This window comes from Peromyscus californicus, unplaced genomic scaffold (assembly GCF_007827085.1).
Source record: "Peromyscus californicus insignis strain IS unplaced genomic scaffold, ASM782708v3 Scaffold_16__1_contigs__length_79575227, whole genome shotgun sequence".
NCBI classification, from domain to species: Eukaryota; Metazoa; Chordata; class Mammalia; order Rodentia; family Cricetidae; genus Peromyscus; species Peromyscus californicus.
This window is the reverse complement of record NW_026294458.1, coordinates 32,186,194-32,205,203: the sequence shown is the minus strand read 5'-3', so window position 1 is coordinate 32,205,203 and position 19,010 is coordinate 32,186,194. Positions and strand designations below refer to the sequence as shown.

At 43.0% G+C, this 19,010-nt stretch overlaps 1 protein-coding gene across 1 annotated transcript in view; it reads right to left on the bottom strand.

Moving 5' to 3' along the window:
* Morc1 (MORC family CW-type zinc finger 1) overlaps positions 1-19,010 on the bottom strand; it is a 153,715-nt gene that overhangs the window by 10,637 nt on the left and 124,068 nt on the right. Inside the window, exons 21-24 of the mRNA XM_052739763.1 lie at positions 6,520-6,589; positions 4,220-4,286; positions 847-855; positions 417-554 (exon numbers count right to left, since the gene is read on the bottom strand). Coding sequence (XP_052595723.1) covers positions 417-554; positions 847-855; positions 4,220-4,286; positions 6,520-6,589 — 284 coding nt within the window. The remainder of the gene's footprint in view (positions 1-416; positions 555-846; positions 856-4,219; positions 4,287-6,519; positions 6,590-19,010) is intronic.

Below are 19,010 nucleotides of genomic sequence, written 5' to 3'. Positions count from 1 at the left end.
AAAGGTGAAACTGTTTCCTTCTGGAAGTTCCTTATCAAAAACCTCAAAAATAGACTTTTTAAAGGCCATGGGAATGCCATACATGTCTTTATGAGTAGAAAAAAAAACATGAAATTCAATAAAACTTCTTTATTACATTCAAAGGAAGAATATCATACATATGTACATCCATCATACTTCTGGGCCGCATAAAAGTAGGCAGTTAGTGTAGTGACCACAAGTATCTTTCAAAGGACTATTAACTATGATGTATTTAACTAAATATGGTTAGGGGAAAAGGTCATAAAATCATTCCAGTGAATGTAATCAAAAGCATCCCCAATAGGAAGAAAATCAAAATAAAACAAAACAGGGTTTGTCACTGGTTACTTCAAACATTCAACAAAGCATGTGGGAAAATTAGCCATTATTTTTACCTTAAATTAGCCATTAGTTTTCTTGCTGTTTCCTTGGTAGATGTGCTTTGAGAAGGCATCAGAGAAGACAGCTGGCAAGTGCCATTCACGGAGCTGACTTTGTGTCCAGAGTGTGGACTTAAATCTTCCATTTGCCCCCTGATATCAAGAATAACACATTAGCTTATATCCAATTCAGAAACATTCACAGGCAGCACATAAAATGTTAATACACGACAAACGAAGCCACAGGCATTAGTGTAACGCTCAGAGTTTCCACGTGTGTAATTATACAAAAGTCTTGTAGTAATGGTCGTTTATTTTCATACACTGCCTCAAGGTTTTAGGATAACATCGATTAACAAAATTGGTGATAATTCATTAATTATTTAGGACTGTTTTGAGATAGTGTCTTATGTAGCCCAGGTTGGCCTTGGACTCACGATGTAGCCCAGGTAGCCTTGAATTCCTGATCTTCTTGCCTACTTCCCAAGTACTTGGGATTATAGGTGTATACTACCACACCTATATCCCCTTGGTCAGTGATAGTTTATTCTTAAAGACAGTCATATACCACTCATCTCTTCTCTGCAGGAAGAGATATAAGTTCTATTTTAACACTTGCAAAGATTTACAACAACAAAATATAGAAGGGTCAAAGGTGGTAAAAGAAATACCTAGTGAAGATCTGGGTGAAGAATGTTCTAGGGGAAGGGTAATGATCCTGGTGTATCTATCAGTCAGTGTGAAAGTGCGTAAAAGGGTGCAGTATGACAGAAGACCAAAGCTTTCAGTGTGGTTGGAACATAACAGTACAAGACACCAAAGATGGTAGAATGAGGGAGGTGAAGATGAACAGAGGTGACTTGGGTGGAGAGGGCAGACTAGGAGGTGAAGATGGACAGAGGTGACATGGGTAGAGAGGGCAGATGAGGAGGTGAAGATGGACAGAGGTGACATGGGTGGAGAGGGCAGATGAGGAGGTGAAGATGGACAGAGGTGACATGGGTGGAGAGGGCAGATGAGGAGGTGAAGATGGACAGAGGTGACATGGGTGGAGAGGGCAAATAAGGAAGTAAAGATGGACAGAGGTGACATGGGTGGAGAGGGCAGATGAGGAGGTGAAGATGGACAGAGGTGACATGGGTGGAGAGGGCAGATGAGGAGGTGAAGATGGACAGAGGTGAGGTGGGTGGAGAGGGCAGATGAGGAGGTGAAGGTGGACAGAGGTAAGGTGGGTGGAGAGGGCAGACGAGGAGGTGAAGATGGACAGAGGTGAGGTGGGTGGGGAGGGCAGATGAGGAGGTGAAGATGGACGGAGGTGAGGTGGGTGGAGAGGGCAGATGAGGAGGTGAAGATGGACAGAGGTGACATGGGTGGAGAGGGCAGATGAGGAGGTGAAGGTGGACAGAGGTAAGGTGGGTGGAGAGGGCAGATGAGGAGGTGAAGGTGGACAGAGGTAAGGTGGGTGGGGAGGGCAGATGAGGAGGTGAAGGTGGACAGAGGTAAGGTGGGTAGAGAGGGCAGATGAGGAGGTGAAGACAGACAGAGGTGAGGTGGGTGGAGAGGGCAGACGAGGAGGTAAAGATGGACAGAGGTGAGGTGCATGGAGAGGGCAGATGAGACAGCTTTATTTTCAAGTAGCAAGAAACATATGTTAATCCTTTTGCAATGACATCTATACATTCAAACTCCAGCTTTGGAGAGTTTTATGTGATTATATTGGGAAGGTCTTTAAAAACTGGGTAATAGTTTATATAATGAGGAATGTGCCTCTACTGTTAACTGTTCTTTGGCATTAATTATACTGTCTTACTTCAGCTGTCCATTTTAAGATGAAGAACATTATATAAACTAATGCTTAATCATCTGTTAAAGAATATGTACACAATGCCTGAATGTTCATTAATTATAACCCCCTTTATATGGAAATTTTATCAAGGATTTTTTTAAAGCATTTTAAGACTGCTGGAAATTCTCTCTGGTGTTGGGAGTGAGGGTAAAATATTTTAGGCCAGCGTCCAGGAGAGTTTTTCTTCTGTCAAATGTTCACAGGGCTGGAGACATTGCTCAGTGGTACAGCACCTGCCTAGTATCCATAGGCACTTGGGAAACAACCAATAACCGGGCCTATCTCACATGAATATACTGAGGATTAAATGAAATGTATAACTAGTTTAGTTCAGTACTAAGTATTAAGTGCTCAGCAAACAGTACCTAATAATTATTGTTATTATGATCATCTTTGTCATCGGTACTGTCAGTACTAGATTCAATCAATTTTTTTCCATTAAGGTTGTTTTAGTTATAGTTCTAACATTCATTTTATACTAAGTCAACAGTGGTTTGTTGGTTTGTTGGTTTGTTTGTTTGGTTTTGTTGCTTGGTTGACTGGTTTGGTTTGGGTTTGTGTCTGTTTTGAGATAAGTTTCTCTGTGAAGCCCTGGCTATCCTGGAACTGACTCTGTAGACCAGGCTGGCCTTGAATTCAAGAGACTTGCCTGCCTCTGCTTCCTGAGAGTTGACCACCACTCAGCCTGGGTCAACAGTGTTAAAAATGAACTTCAAGAACAAACACCCACATATATTCTAGCATATGGATCTATCTTAAGGTTTAACTCATATATTAACAAATAATTCTATATTAAAGTCATTCACAAAAAGGTCTGGGAAGAACACTAGTGGAAAATTATATCATTTATTCAAATAAATAGAGTGCCCACTATAGACAGGCATCTTTCTGGAGACACCGGGATGAAAAGGTAGACTGCATTTTCATGGAATAGCATTTATTTCTATGGAAAATAGAGGAAACAGACAAGCTGGAACAGAAATGGTAAAATGTTAGCAAATAACCAGCAGTGGACACCCACATCTGCCTAGGAGAGCCAGGGAGGTCCCAAGGAAGAGAACATTGACCTGAGACCCAGCTGTAATGGGAGGGCAGGGCAGATGGTACACAGACTGGCAGAGGACATCCAGGTATCCAAGCACAGGAAGCAGTGTGGACAGAGGGGGGAAGGGTGTCTAAATTATAAGTCATTTAGGACCCCCTGGGAAACGAAGTGGTGGCTAAAAGGAAGAGTGTAAAGGCAATTTGTACCATGGAGAAATTTCAACTTCACCTTCAAAGCAACAGGGCTCTGGAAGGCTTCTGAGCAGCCAGGCAGAGCTGGACATGCACACTGTAGTGACGTCAGAAAAAGGAAGCTCTACTGGTCTCCCTTGCCTCTAATTCCAAGGGCTGCAGCACACAGGGTGCAGGATGTGGAATCAGCAAAACCCCTTGGATGCCTCAAGGGAACTGAGGTGAGTGCGGAAAGCCTGAGTGCCTGATTTCTTGAAAACAGCCTCTCACACTACCACATGTATCAACAATATCTAGTTGATTTTCCGAATGGCAGAATTCTCATGTCAAGGAAATTCCAGGATGCAAGGATTGTAATAATTACGAGTATGTTTGGTGATAAGTTAATGAGCTACCCAGAAAAAATTAGTCCTATGATTTCACACTCTTACCTGGTACGTGTGTGTGACTCTCACTTCTCTGGTGACAGTACAGTAATTTGAGTTGGTTATCTATTGTGAGCAGGAAGTGAGGCTTGCTCCCTTTCATTATTCCCAAATCCTCACAAAAGAAACGAAAAGGTTTGCAGAAAAGGAGGATTTCTTATCCTCTCGGCTCTCTATTGTAAAATTTTCTGTCATTCTTAATTGCCTTTGTTGCTATTATTTTCTTTCTTCTTCTAGCTACACACTGATAATTACTTTTTCAGCAGCGTAATTATACTCCCTTGGAATCTGTATGATAATAGTATACACACCTTTTCCAGTTAAGGGCTGAAGGGTTTCTTTTCATCACCAGAGTATCATCACACAGCTCTTGTTTTTCTTCAAAAGAACACAGACAAAATCATTCTGATGAGCACACAATAAACTGTATCCCCCCTCCCCAAATGCTAGCTCATTAACTACCTGTGTAAAATTTGGATAGGTATTAAGCATCCATTTGTAAATTATGCCAATTTTAAGGCAATTTATAACATATTCTGAAAGTAATTTATAATCATGTCAATGAAGTATATGTAAGCATATATAATAATCTGAGAGCATCTGCAGCCTTTTTTCTGTAATTTTTTTTACTATGCTTGTTACAAGTGTCTGGATATGTGACACAGTCTGCACAAGCTCCATGCCTCCTCCTCCCTAAGATGACCCTCTGTCTTCCCTCTCACATTCCACTCTCTCCCTGGGATTCCAGTTCAAGGAGTTCTGATGAGTCTGGATGAAGACTGAATCTCCAGGAGAGAGCTGAACTCTAAAGCAGAAAGAAGCCTGCAGTTTCTAGAAGATCTGCTCTCTCAGGAAACCTCAGAAATCTAGTTTGAGAGCGGTTGGTGGCTTGTTTGGAGCCCACAATATCTGTGTGGAGTTGAAGCCCATGGACTAGTTGAGTGTGATTTTTTCCATCCAGCCCCGCAATTCTTGGTTATGACTATCCTGATACTTCTGTTTCACAGAATTAACCACTGTCATTTTTTTTTTTATTGCTACTGAAGGTCATACAGAACAGAAGAGCAACAGGGGATGGTTTACCTGGTGGGGAACTGCTGAGTACCCACCAAGGTCCCGCAAGGAAAACTTAAAAGGAAACAATGGATTGATTGACAGGTCCTCTAAGTGCATGGTTGGCAGCACTCACATGGCTTACTGACTTGTAGTCAGAGTAAAACAATGTAGCCATAGTCACCTGGTCCGTAATTATGATCATTGGACACATTTCACAGTGCATTCTTGCCAAGCCTAGAGTGACTATTTGAAATTAAATATGAATTTTGAGATCAAAATTATATTAGTAAGTTTTCCATTGCAAATTGGAACCCTACCTCATTGCAGAGGAGTAGCTGGAAACATCTATGAAAAACTGGCATTAAAATTAAAACGTTGGCTTTAAAATTAAGAGATTATCACCCAAAACGTCCTGATTGTACAATTAAAATCATCCGAATTAAGATGAGAAAGAAAAACTGTGATTTCTTAGGGCCTCACTGAGGAGTTCAAAGGTAAAGTTGTGAACAAATAGCTGATTAGGTTACCTAAGCAACAAAGGATTAGGGGATAGGGGAAGAAGAGGTTACTGAGGACACTGACCACAAAATGATGGTGTGGATGGACAAAAAAAAAAGCGCTAGGAATGACAAAGTCAAGTACATAAACTGAGGGTCACCAAGGAGACTAGGAAAAACTTTGACATTTAGTTTAGAATACGGACCGTTGCTGGGTGTGGTGGTGCCCACCTTTAGTCCCATCCCTCAGGAGGCAGAGGCAGATTGATCACTGGAAATCTGAGGCTAGCCTGGACTCACAGCTCATTCCAAGCCGGCCAGGGGACTCTGTCTCCATCAAAACAAAACAACAAAAATCAGAACAATGACTACGGCAGTGAAAGTTGTGTGTGTGTGTGTGTGTGTGTGGTTTAGATCCAATGATGGACTATTAAAATAGAGGGTGCAGAACAACAGCCTTATATAATAACAACAACAACAACAAAAACACTGTAAAGATGAATGGCTACCAAGAAATATGAAGTTTTTCCCCAGGAAAACTATCCATGGAGACTACTGCTGGCTTGAACATGACAACTTTCTGATGTAAGTGAGTTCGAATCTTACCTGAAATGCACGGATGACATCCCATGCACACGAAATAAACAATGAATAGATTTATGGAGATAGTTTTGGGAGGGGTCTCAGAGAAATCTTGAATGCAGGAAGGAGACTAGAAGACTGAAACTGGGGAAGCCATTATAATTTTGAAACAGATTTTGAAAATGATAGACCTTATGTCAATCTCTGGCAAAATTCCAAAGACAATCAGCGTGCCCTGGCTCAAGAGCCTGTGGGAGCTGAAGGCAGTGTGGCAGTGCAGGGCACACTGTCCCCAGCCAGGAGGTGTCTCTCTGCTCTGTCAAAAGCAATTCTCTTTCCATCCTTTCCCCCTTTTCTAGAACGACAAGTTTATTTTGAAGTCCAAACTGCTGAAAACCTTCTGGTCTCTGTCCAGACCATCAGAGATGGTCACACCAATAACAGCATCACCCCTCCAGCCATCTGCTTCCTCTTACCTGTCTTTGGGAGAGGCACTTCCGTTCCTTCTTGTTTCAATGAGACCTTGGTGCTTGTTTCATCCAAAACCTGAAAAAAAAAAAAAAGTTCTTCATTTAAAACTGTGCAAACACATAGGACATAGGACAGAGTCCAGCAAAGACTTGAAAGGCAGGGCCCATGGCAGCGGAGGGGGACCGTGAGAATACCAGCACCGAACTATGCATGAGCTTCCGAGGTAGTGAATGGTCACTGGAGCCGGCTACGCTGGTGTGCCCTTCCAGAATGACTATTGCCTTTGCAAGGGTACAGTCACTCCTGTTATTTCTATAGGGTGTTTTCTAAAAGTCCTGTTTATCTCCAAAATGGATCTTGTGCATGGCTGTAACAACGTCTCCAGCAAATGAAGTGTTTTGATTCACCGGGAATAAATGGGAAGGCCGTGTAGTTGGGCGAAGGTGTGTGTGACCTCACCACACACAACTGAGATGGAGTAGGAGCAAGAAAAACTGGGGGAGGCTGCTTGGTGGGGTGGGGCCCACCTTTAGTTCTAGTACGACAGAGGCAGAAGCAGGCAGATCTCTATGCAGGACATATGTGAGGTGGGAGGAGGCTGGAAACACTCCTTAAATTTGCAAACCGTGCCCATCACCACACTGGGAATTCTCCAGGATCGCTTTTACAGGGCTCAGTGAAATCAAATTTCCATTTCACTTCCAGAAGACAATTCCATAGATGAGATGAAGAGTATGGGGAAGGGAGAGATGAATATGAGTATGGCCTTGAAGAGAAAAAAAACTTAGAATGATGCCCATAGGTATGTTGTAAATCTTATCAAGGTAAAAAAGTATGCAGTTAAGAAAATTAATGACTTGGGGCTGGAGAGATGGCTCAGGGGTTAAGAGCACTGACTGCTCTTCCAGAGGTCCTGAGTTCAATTCCCAGCGACGACATGGTGGCTCACAACCATCTGTAATGACATCTGGTGCCCTCTTCTAGCCTGCAGGGATACAGGCAGGCAGAACACTGTATATGTAATAAATCAATCTTTAAAAAAAATAATGACTTTTAGAAAAATGAGAAAGGAGAAATAAAGCAAAGTCCCTCCCTGCCTCCTGATCGGATGCACACCGAGACACTTGGTGTGAGGCACGGGGAGAGATTGTTTTCTGAAAGTTCTTCATAGTGAGAGCTTCCTTTGTGTTCCTCACTCACACACACCTGCTAACCAAACATGGCAAGGACAGGTTGTCAGGATGCCTTCTCCTCTCTTCCTGGAAACAAAGGTGGATTAGTGCACAACACTTTGGAAACTGCACTGTCTGGAAGCAGGTTAGATGGGCATACCTGTAGCCTAGCAACTAGTACCCACAGCTGCCCATCACTGCCCTTTCCTATTTCATTCAAAGGGAAAGAAGAGCCTCTGAGGGAGGGGCAAACAGTTGCTTTTCAGCTACCGTGGTCCACTTAAAATACATCTATACTTATACTGTAACTATCTGAATTCCCCACAGGGGGAAAAGAAAAAAGAAAAAGAAAATGCGCATTTCTGAAGTTCATTTTGCGAAAATCTTGAAAGTGACTTTCAGATGTATGCCTTTCTATATTCCTGACATCACAGAAAGGTAATGGTTTTTCTCTGAAGGATAAAGAAAAGCTATGTGATATTAGTGTCTCTATGTTTGGACTAGATGGCTCTTGAGCAGGTTACAAGTAGCACAGAACATGTTCCACAGCAGTTAACAGTGACTGTAAGACAAGCATGGAGAATTCTGCATGCCTTTAGTGACCAGAACTTCATTCTAATGTGCGATGGCCCTGTTCATGTGTATTGATTGACAAGACCTTGTCGAAGAGAAGTATCCAATTTGAACAAAACTGTCACTATTAACACTTCCTGTTAATGCTCTCGACACAGACTCATAAAATGATTTTCTTTTCATTCTGTTATTCCCTATACTAGGAGTGGGGCATTGTTAGGGCTGTCTCCAAAAGAAAGCCATATGCCCTTAGACATCCATTTTATTTGTTTGTTTATTTATTTTGGTTTCTTGAGACAGAGTTTTCTGTGGAACTTGCTCTGTATGGTTCAGGCTGGCCTTGAACTCAAAGGCCCTGAGTGCTAGAACTACAGGCATATGCCGCCATGCCTGGCTTATTTTCCTACATCCACTGCGAACCTCTCAAAACCCACTTTAAGCAGAGGCAGCCCGTGTACATGAACAAAAAAGCTGGCTTTAATTAATTTGGCCATGATAATGTGAGTCAGTGATCTTTCTCTATGAATCTTTGGTATTAACATTTCAGGCACAGATCCCCAATGCAACCGAGATTTGTGTTTCTCTATTGAACAGTAATAGCCCCTACACAACCGAACTCCAAATGATAAAGCCGGTCATCAAATGGCAGTCACCCCAAGCAGTTGAAAAGAACCTGAAACTGCTTAAAAGAACCCAAAAGCAAACAGACAAGGAAAGTCTGCAGCATACTGATAAAGGAGAAATTTACCTAGGGCTAGACTTTTTTGAGACTCCCAAAGAAAGTCTGAACGTTTGTGTTTGGTTCTGCGTCAACAAGTAGAGGGAAAAAGCAGTAGATGTGGATTGAGTGGAAGGATAGGAAAACGTCCCTGGAGTAAAAAAACTCCAGCAGCTGCTGAGAACGGCCATCTTTCCTCCCCATTTGGGGCCAACTTGTTATAGGACTGGCCACTTTGCCTCCTCAATACGCCACCTAGAAGAGTCAAATCAGGCTAAGAGTGGTGGGGCATGCCTTTCCAGCACTCTCCTTGGCAGAGGTCGGGGGAGGGGAGGAAAAGAACGAAAAGCCAAATGAATAGTTAAAAAGTAGAAAATAGAAAAAGGAGATGTATTCAATGTGGCCACATTATGAAGGGGAACAAAGAGATCTCATCACACCCCAGGTCCATCTCTGGGGTCCTGACATAAGGGTAGGCTTTAAAACAGAAAGCCGGAAATATGTATAACTAAACAGTCTAGCAAGTCCCTGCCTACCACTGTCTCAGCTCCCAATCTCTCCTTCAAGGGCATCTGACACATTTTTAAATCTTTCTCAAGGAGACCAGTTCCCCCAGGGGATTCACCCCAACTTTAGCTCCTTCCTTTTTTTAGCAAGAGATTTCTAGGGAAATTCAAATTTTCTGGAGTCCATTCTTTCTGATGGCCTAGAGGGAAGCATGAGTCTCTCCAGAATGTATGTATTCCTGCCAGGCAGGCCGGTGACAATATCAACTGCTCACTTTGTAAAGTCTCTATGTAAAAAGACAACAAGTCGGGACTAAGTCAGAGTGGAATGGGGGATATCACAGGCGGTGCAGTGCCTGTTGCTAGGAAACTCGGGAACTGGATGGCTTCACTTTGTCTGGTTTCTTTCCTTCTCTTCCTTTGTGCCTTTGCCCCCACTGGGTACATAGAATTGTCAGGGACGTCAAAAAGGAACCGGACAAGTAAATGCCCTTCTGCCAAATTCAACAGGCCATTTTTCCTCTTCACAGTTAACATTTTTTTGTTACAGGCTCCTCCCCATCACATATTCATTTTTCCATTGGAATTGAGTTTGTAATGTGGATCATGCCCTGATGTGGTGTAAAATCCAAAGTCCTGCCTTTTGCAGCCTATTCTCTACTGTATGGGAAAGATCCTTAATAAATAAAGAGACAAACACTCAGTATCAGGTGACACATTCAGTGAAGAAAAGTAAGAGGTGAGAAATAAGAATGTAGGACCCAACATGATCTGACCCAGCTGATCCATGTTCTCTGCCCCTTCCCTCCATTTCTTTTTTGTGGCTACCTCCCCATCCATATGCCAGCCACCCTCTGCTCTCAAGGGCCTTTGGCTTGCTGTGTCTGGGGACTTGTTTGTTCCTCTTGCATCCATCCTTTTTTTCCAGAACCCACTTACTGCCACCATCCTTGAGCACCCTACCTAAAATTACAACTCACACTGACACAGCCAACGAAGATGTGCCTATCCCTTTCCCCTGCCCCATTTTCTCCTGAGCACTTAACAACACCTACTGTGCAACATATTCACTTATCCATCTTATGTACCGTCAGATCCCTGCCCCCACATGTCAGGTCCAAAGGGAACCCCAATTCCCCCAAAAGCAGTGTATAACCCCAAAATGGCAGTCCTAACTCAGTTCAAGCTGGACTATAGGAGGATGGCTGGCAAAACTCTCCCACAGAACTACTCAGGAACTTGTGAAATGAGAGTTCTGTTTGTGAAAAGGAGTCACCGTTTTCCTCGCCTACAGATTCCCTATTCACATGGATCAGTTGTGCACGCCAAAGTCCACGCTAGCATTCTGGCCTTCCTCATCTCCTGTTCTACCCTAAGCTCCCAGGCTGTTTCACTTCACAGGCTTCTCTCCTCCCCAGACACTCACTCTATTCTCTTTATGATTTTCCTGGTCTTGCCTTCCTGCCGCCCTAAGAGAGCCTTGGCAGTTTGGAATAGACTTTTCTACCCACAGAGTAGTCAGTAGTTCAGCAGTTTCTTTATTGTGCCCTCCCTTACATCCCAGAATTTCACCTTCACAAGGACAAGGAGTGAGCATTGTCACAAAACTGTCTTCTCTGTTGGGTCCCCGATATCTAGGTCAATAACAAACAACACACAAAACACTGAAAAGCCATGTGTGCTGTTTGATAGTGGTGGGAGGGACCATGTGTGAAAGGAAGTCCAGGAATTAGAATCCACAAGGGAAGGTAGCATTTAAACTATTTTCTTTTTATGTTTTTTTTTCACAGAACTTATGTTACATGACATGATGTTCCATTCTTATTTTTTTGTTTAATTAGTATTTATTGGAGTGTTAGAAGACATGGAAGGGACTGAGTAAAGGTGTTGAGAACTCTAAAGATGCTAGCTTGGGTCATCTAGGGCTCTGGGGCCACAGCAAGGACACTGAATTTGTCTAAGAATAAGAAGCTTTGAGAATAGCTTAACGTGACTTACAATTCAAAAGGGACACTCAGAACTTTAGACTGTGGATGCCAGAGGAATATTGAGACTGTTAATGAGGCTTCCACAGCTGCTCTAGAAGAGATGGTGTTGGCCAGAGTGGTCACTGTGGAGGCAGCAAAATGGCAACTACACCAAAAAGCCTGACTCAACAGGGCTGGCTGTGTGGTGCATGCAGGGTCTAAACACTGAGGAAGAGCCCAGGCATCTTCCACCTGTTGCTGCATGGTGGTGTCCCTTACGGAGTTAAAGGAACATGAGCATTCTCTTGGATCCTTTTCTCTTTTCATTCCTGTAGGTTCTATGCCTCAACTCTTCCTGGGCACGTGATTCTACTCTACCCTCAGTCTCTCAGTGGACCAATTCAAATTGCAGAGGGATAAGCTACTGTGTCTTAGGTAAACAATGTCTTAATCAGCATCATCACCGCTCACCTTTCACATCTGCTCTAGATATTTCCAACTTGTCACGTCCAATGGAAACTCTAACTTCCCACACCCCAAAAGGCAGTCCATGTATCTAGAAATGAGCTCAAACTAGACTGTAAGATTTCTGGTGGTTAGATAAAAGCCTGCATTCCTTGGGAACTTATAAAACTGGTTCCTGTTTGCCAAAAGAAGTCATTTCCCTTACCTCTGGAAGAAGGTATATATGGCTCTTCATTGACATACACCTGTGGCTGCACATCAAAGCCCATGCCATCTCAGGCTTCCTCAGTTCCTATTCACAAGTACTTGTTATAAATTTCAAAGTCCATAGGCTAGCCTCCTGGCCCTTCTCTCTCCACAAGGACTCACCCTCTTTTAACCCACTCTTCTCTACAATCCTGGCACGTACTCTTTCTCTCTCTCTCTCTCTCAGCACTATCTCCATTATTCTCTCCTGCTTCCCTAGCCCTGGCCATGACCAGTTGACTTCTGTCTCTGATCTAGACTCTTCCAGATGCCTCTGGTTGTTCCCTCTCACATCTACAGTAAAAACTATAACCTTATCGTGGAGCAGTCATGTTGGCAGTTTCTTTACTGTGCCTCCTCACCTACACAACTGACGCCACAACATTTAAATACAAATATCTTGCTGATACCGCAAATCCTCAGTGTTATCAATGGCCACCAAGTAGATTCCTCTGGTGATCTGTTCCTTTCTCGTTTATGGTACACATTTGTCTCAACACTGATTTTATTATTTAGTCTTTCATACTCTTTACCACAATGCGCAATTTTTCTTCCAAACATTTTTATGTCATCTTCCTTATATTTCAGGCAGTGGGATCCTACTTGTATTTTTATTTGTTTCGTTTCTTTAATGCCTTCTATTTCCAATTCAGTTATTATCACTGTCAGATAAGGTTTTTGAAACAAAATCTCCATGATTAACAAAAACACAATGAAAATTTCCTGCAGGATCTGCCCCCTTACCATTTCAAGCATAAAGTCTCTTACTTCCCAGAACCTTTTCAATATGATTCTGAGCTAATGGGTCATAATTCACTTTCTTGTAGAAAACATTTCTGTTATAACCTAAGGTTCAGCCATGAATTCCCTAGAAGTATCACAGAAAGTCCTACTTTGACAACTCTGCCAATATGGAGGGTCTACCTGCAATGCCCCCTCACTTTGCTTTTTTAAAATTTGTATCAATTTTAAAAGACAAATATAGGTCTTGCTCCTTCAAAATTCCTTTTCCACTTCTCCAGCATTCAGTCATTCTTCCTTCTTCTCAACAGCTACTATGAAGATATACTACAGCTACTGTCATTTGTAGCCAATCAACTATGACTTGGAAAACACTGGACCATGCAGCAGCCTTGATTCGTTGTTGCTATTATTATTTATTATTTCTCATTTACTTTCAATTCTTGCCATGATACTTCAAAGCAGAACTCACAGTTTGGTTGATTCCTCCCTCGGGGGGAGGGGGTAAGAGAGAATCTAAGTCTACCAAAAAATATTGAGAATTATATTAAGAAATAAAGGAAATATTTCCACTTAGCAAAACTATAAATCAATTTGAAGTTGCCATTAAACATCTGCTTCATAGGTATCCGACTGTCGCAGCGGAAGTGTGCTGTGCCACGGACACCCGCTTCATCCCTGTCTGACATTGTCCTCTGGTTTGCAGCTCCAGGATTTATAGCCTCTGGGGTCCCTCCCTCCCCAAGCCTCGTCCCATCTTCTCCCTACAGAATTTTGCCTTCTCTGCTTCCTTCTCCCGGATTACCCAATGAAGAGTGAATCTGGCTCCTCCCAAATTACAGAAGGTGGCTTTAAAAGACACCTTTCACTTGACACAGAATTATTTTCATTTCAGCACAACCAATTTTCCCATTCACTTGTATAGCAACCATGCCAGTATGTGATGTTATTCTTACTTTATTTACAAAAACTAAGCCATAGCACGTCAAGAGTTGGCAACACTGGCAAGCAGCATGTAGGTTTGAATTTGAAACAGCATCTTCTCTTAGGCTACAGCCTGTCATCTTCCCATAATACAATGCTCCTCATGGGATATGGGTAAGAGTGTCTTTTAACTTCCCCGTTCCTTTAGGGCTACGGTTATGCACTTTATTTGTTGCCTCTCACAATCTCTGGCATAACACTACTTAGTAAACTCACCTTGATAACGTGGCTCATGTTGGTAGTTTACTCACAGGTCCCTACTATTTAGCTACAGGCTAAGTCAGCCATGAGATGCTCCTTTGCGTGTTTCCCATTCATCTGGCGGCTATCTGTACAGTCTGCTGTGTGCTGATGGATGATTCAGGAGGGGCTGACTGTAGATCATTTTCCTCGAAGCCCTTGGGTACCTCTGGACTTTATCTCATGAAAGGGTTCCCAAGGAATGGTTTGGTAGTATTAGAAACAACCCTAGTCCTTTCCAGGCTCACAGGAAGGCAACCAGAAAGGTGGATTAAGAAATGGTCTTCTTTTGAAATGCAGGCAACTTCAATGTTTTAAAATCTTGTCATCATAACATTCCATGACTGCAATACCAATACAGTTTCTTATGAAAATTTGTGAGGATTCAGAACAAGGACCAGGGTGAATACAACGGAGTCAGGGGCTCATTAGGTAGGCTCTTTGCTACTCTTTTTTTCTTTATCTGATTTGGGGTCAGTCACCTTTTAAGCTCTTCATCATCTAACACTGGTACTCAAAATTTAGTTGAGCTGTTTGGGGTTGTCCTCTGGGGTGGATTTTAACCACCATAAACAAAGTCTGGACTGAGAGCTTGCCAACTCACCCTGTGCTCTTCAGTTTCTACATGGGAGCTCTGTCACTGATCTTAGGAATTCAGACAGCCCTGGTGCTTCCAGGGAGCAGAAAGGAGTCCCTCAGAGAGAATGACTAAAAATAAAGAGCAAACCGGGTGTCACCGTGAGGCTTGTCTTGTCTCTGACACACAGAGATGCCTCCATCCACTTGTTGCTTTATTCCCAGATCCTTCTTGGGCCCCAAACTGCGTCAAACTCTTTTCTGAGTACACTGGTGGTTACGTCTCCCCAAACATCTAAGGCTCCATTGACTCTTAAAGTATTTCTGGCAGAAGGACCTGGCCATCATGCTTTTGAAGATGTGGATAGAATTCTGTTGACAGAACTCCTGAGTTTGGAAATGCTGGAGACAGGGAACAGGTCAGAATATCAAATAATTCTTCAAAAAAGTGGGCAGCACACGCACTTTGAACACAGATGATAAACCCGCATGCCGGTCTGCCCTCAAGACCTGATCCGCAGAGGGAGAAGTGTCCACAGAGGACAAGAGAGTTCAAGTCAGTCTGATCATAAGGTCTGGTGAGGGGCTGGAAGAGAGGACTTAGCATCAAGGGAATTTACTGCCTTTACAGCAGGCACATGGCAGCTTACAACCACCTATGACTGCAGTCCCAGGGTATCTGATGCCCTTCCTTTCTGACATCCACCGACCCTTGCATATGTATGGCGCACATATATAACACAAAGGCACACACGCACACACACACACACGCACACACTACCAATTCATCAATCTTAAAGAAATAATCTCAGCACAATTCACATTAGCTGTGAAGACTGCCCACATAGGGACAATATTTTTTTAAAGCTTGTATGACATCTCATTATTTTAAATCTAAACTATCTGTGTATGACCATGGTATAGAGATAATTGCTCGTGTTTTAGCAAATTACATTTACCTCATACATTCAGACTAGTAACTGAAGATGATTACAGATGAAAACAGACACAAGAAAAGAACAAACATCGATTCCTACTACAATCAGAAAATTTCTTCAGGAATTTGGAATGTGTAGGCCAGAACGGTGAATTAAGGCATGCGTATGCACAGTAAAAAGTCTGTACTTCTGTCTCACGTCCTTGAGTTTCAGAAAATTATTCTCACCCAATTCCTCAAATTTGGAGTTTTTCAAATTGAGCTTTCTTCAAATTTATCATTTGCTTTTGTAGCCATCTGTTGGGGGCTGACAACCTGGGATGCTGCTGGCGTTAACCAAAGAGCCTCTTGGGAGGAGTGTCTGTAGTTGCTTCGTATATTTCATCTTGTGACATGACTTGAAAGAACTCTTAACTCTTTGACAGGCTGTTTGCTAGTCTCTTCCCACTGCTTCCTTTCATTTATATTGCTTCTATCATGCATGATGTCGTAACAGCTCCCCAGAATGCCTCACTTTTGAGTGTGGCAGTGGGGCATGGGGATACTGATAAAACAGGTCCAGTCCCAGTTCTGGGGTATGGAACCCAAGTTCCAAAGTTTTGGTTGGAGTCTGGAGTCAGACTGCCAGTTTATCATACAGCAATGTACAGGAGTTTTTTACTTAAATTTAGCCAAGTCCTTGGCAGAGCCGTAAGACTCTGAGCAGTGACAGGGGGAAATATAATCGTGTTTCCGCAGACGCTGATTCTGCTGACAAAAATTGGCATACTTATAAGAGATGAGATGAAATAGCTGCTCCTTCTTTCACAACTGGGATAAAGTGGGGCACATTAGAGCTTTACACATAATGCTGGAAATGCTTGAGACAGAAAACAGGTCGGAATATCAAGCATTCATCCACAGATGTGAGAAAATAATGGGTTTTCTTGAGGCCCAAGGTAAGACAACACCAGGTCATGGGGAAAGGTAAGTCTACGGCCACAATCACATTCCAAAACAAACAAAACAAGACTCCCGTCTTCCTTAGAGCCGAGATGAGGGGCTGCCCAGAGAGCAATGGTCTTACAGTGATCTATAAGATGACTGTAATACCAGTCCAGGTTAACTAGAAGAGCTGAGCACCGAGACAAAAACAAGTATATCGTTCAGGTCAGATGTAGGGAGGACAAGGAGCGAGAGAAGCTTAAGGAGATTTATATTAATCTGAGCAAGGAGTCAATGCTGGATTAATTTTTTTTTTCCGAGACAGGGTTTCTCTGTGTAGCTTTGGTGCCTGTCCTGGATCTCGCTCTGTAGACCAGGCTGGCCTTGAACTCACAGAGATCCACCTGGCTCTGCCTCCCAAGTGCTGGGATCAAAGGTGTGCACCACCACCGCCTGGCTGGATTAAATTTTTTAAACATTTATTTTTATTTATGTGGATGAGTATGCTGCGTGTGTGTGTGTGTGTGTGTGTGTGTGTGTGTGTGTGTGTGTGCCCATGGAGGCCAGAAGAGGGTGTCAGGTTCCCTGGAACTGGAGCTGTGGGAAGCTCACAAAGGATGTGGGTGCTGGGAATTAAATTTTCATCCTCTGCAAGAGCAGCAAGTGCTGAGCCATCTCTCCAGACCCGTGGGTTGGTCATTAAAAGTCTTTATTTGGCATAAAGCATTTGCATTTCCCTATGGGCCCACCCAGTACTGAAGTTCAATACATGTATACAATGTGGAATGGCACATCATGGCATTTAGCATCTCCAGCTCCTCAAATATTCTGGGTTGGTAACTTCTGAACTCTTGTGCAGTTATTTTAAATTATGGCATTAGCAGTTGCCGTGGATGACCGTTCCCTTCTGCGTTATGTAACCTAAGACCATTTCTCCTTTTGGAAATGTGTTTTGGTAGCCATTGCTCACTCCTTTTCTGTCCTTCTACCCTTCCTACCTGTACTGACATCTATGAAGTCAACTTTTTCAGCTTCCGGAAATGAGGGAGGACATGTATAGTTTGTCTTTGGGGCCTGTTCCATATCATTTAATATCCTCCAGTTCTATGCATGTTGCTGCCAATGGCAAGATTTCATCTGTGTGTGTGTGTGTGTGTGTGTGTGTGTGTGTGTGTGTGTGTGTGTACACACACCAGTTTTAGATAGTTTGGGCTCTTAAAATTGATTCGAGGCTCTGGCCTGTAGATTGCTGTGAGATGGTCTTTCTGTACACTGTGAATGTGTTGCTACCATTGGTTAGTAAAGAAGCTGCTATGGCCTATGGCAAGGCAGAATAGAGCCAGGCGAGGAATCCAAGCAGAGAGACAAGAATAAGAAGGCAGAGTCAGAGAAGACTCTGAGCACTGTTGGGGGAGTAAGACGTAACGAAATACAGGTAACACCATGAAGCCACATGGCAAAGTATACACTAATAGAAATGGGTTAAATTAAGATGAAAGAGCTAGCTAGCAAGAAGCCTGAGCTACAGACCAAACAGCTTGTAATTAATATAAACCTGTGTCTGTTTATTTGGGACTGAACAGGCAGAGGTTCCAGGGACCAGGCGGTACAGAAACTTCCACCTAGAGTAGATATTCATCTATACAACTTGGAAGCCATCTAGCCCCAAATTCTTAGATGCCAACCAATATTCTGCATGGCTATTTCTTGGAATTCTCATGTTTAAGTGAGGAAGGTTGGCATGTCTCCGCTGGTCTAAGTGGAAGAGGATGCATTGACAACTGATCAGTTACCATAGTTACGGTGATGACAGAGAAAAGGAAATGCCACAGTGAGCCCTTAAAGAAGAAGGAGCTGTGGTCGGACAGCTGGGGCTCAGTGTGACCACCTCCAGCAGTGTGACTGTGGAAGACCTCTTCTCTTCCTCATGTGGGAGGTGTGAATGAAAACACTCCTCCTCAGGCCACCAAGAGTAGATGAAGTGACACAGGACAAGAACAAGCCTCAAATGTCATCCTGGCCACACAGAGAAGGGAACTGACTCAGGTAAGACACTCAGATGTGCCCACACTCAGATCTACCACCCACATGCCTTGTCCTACACACACACACACACACACACACACACACACACACACACACACCAGAATATGAGAACAATTCAGCTGTGTAGGGACAGAGATGATAATTTTGGATCACACTAGTTTCCCTACATTGTTGGAGGATGATTCCTGGGCTAATAGAATTGTGGAGAATAATGACTGAAGTTTGCTGAAGTTCGGACGGAGGGTCCCACACCAATCTGACTGTGAGGCTAACCAGCACATGTGGAAGAGGATGAAGATGTCTTTTGAAAAACTCCTCATTATTTTCACTGGTTTTTTTTTTGTTTGTTTGTTTGTTTTTAGTATCTAGAAAGTACCTTAAGCTTACTAAGTCCCAGTTGG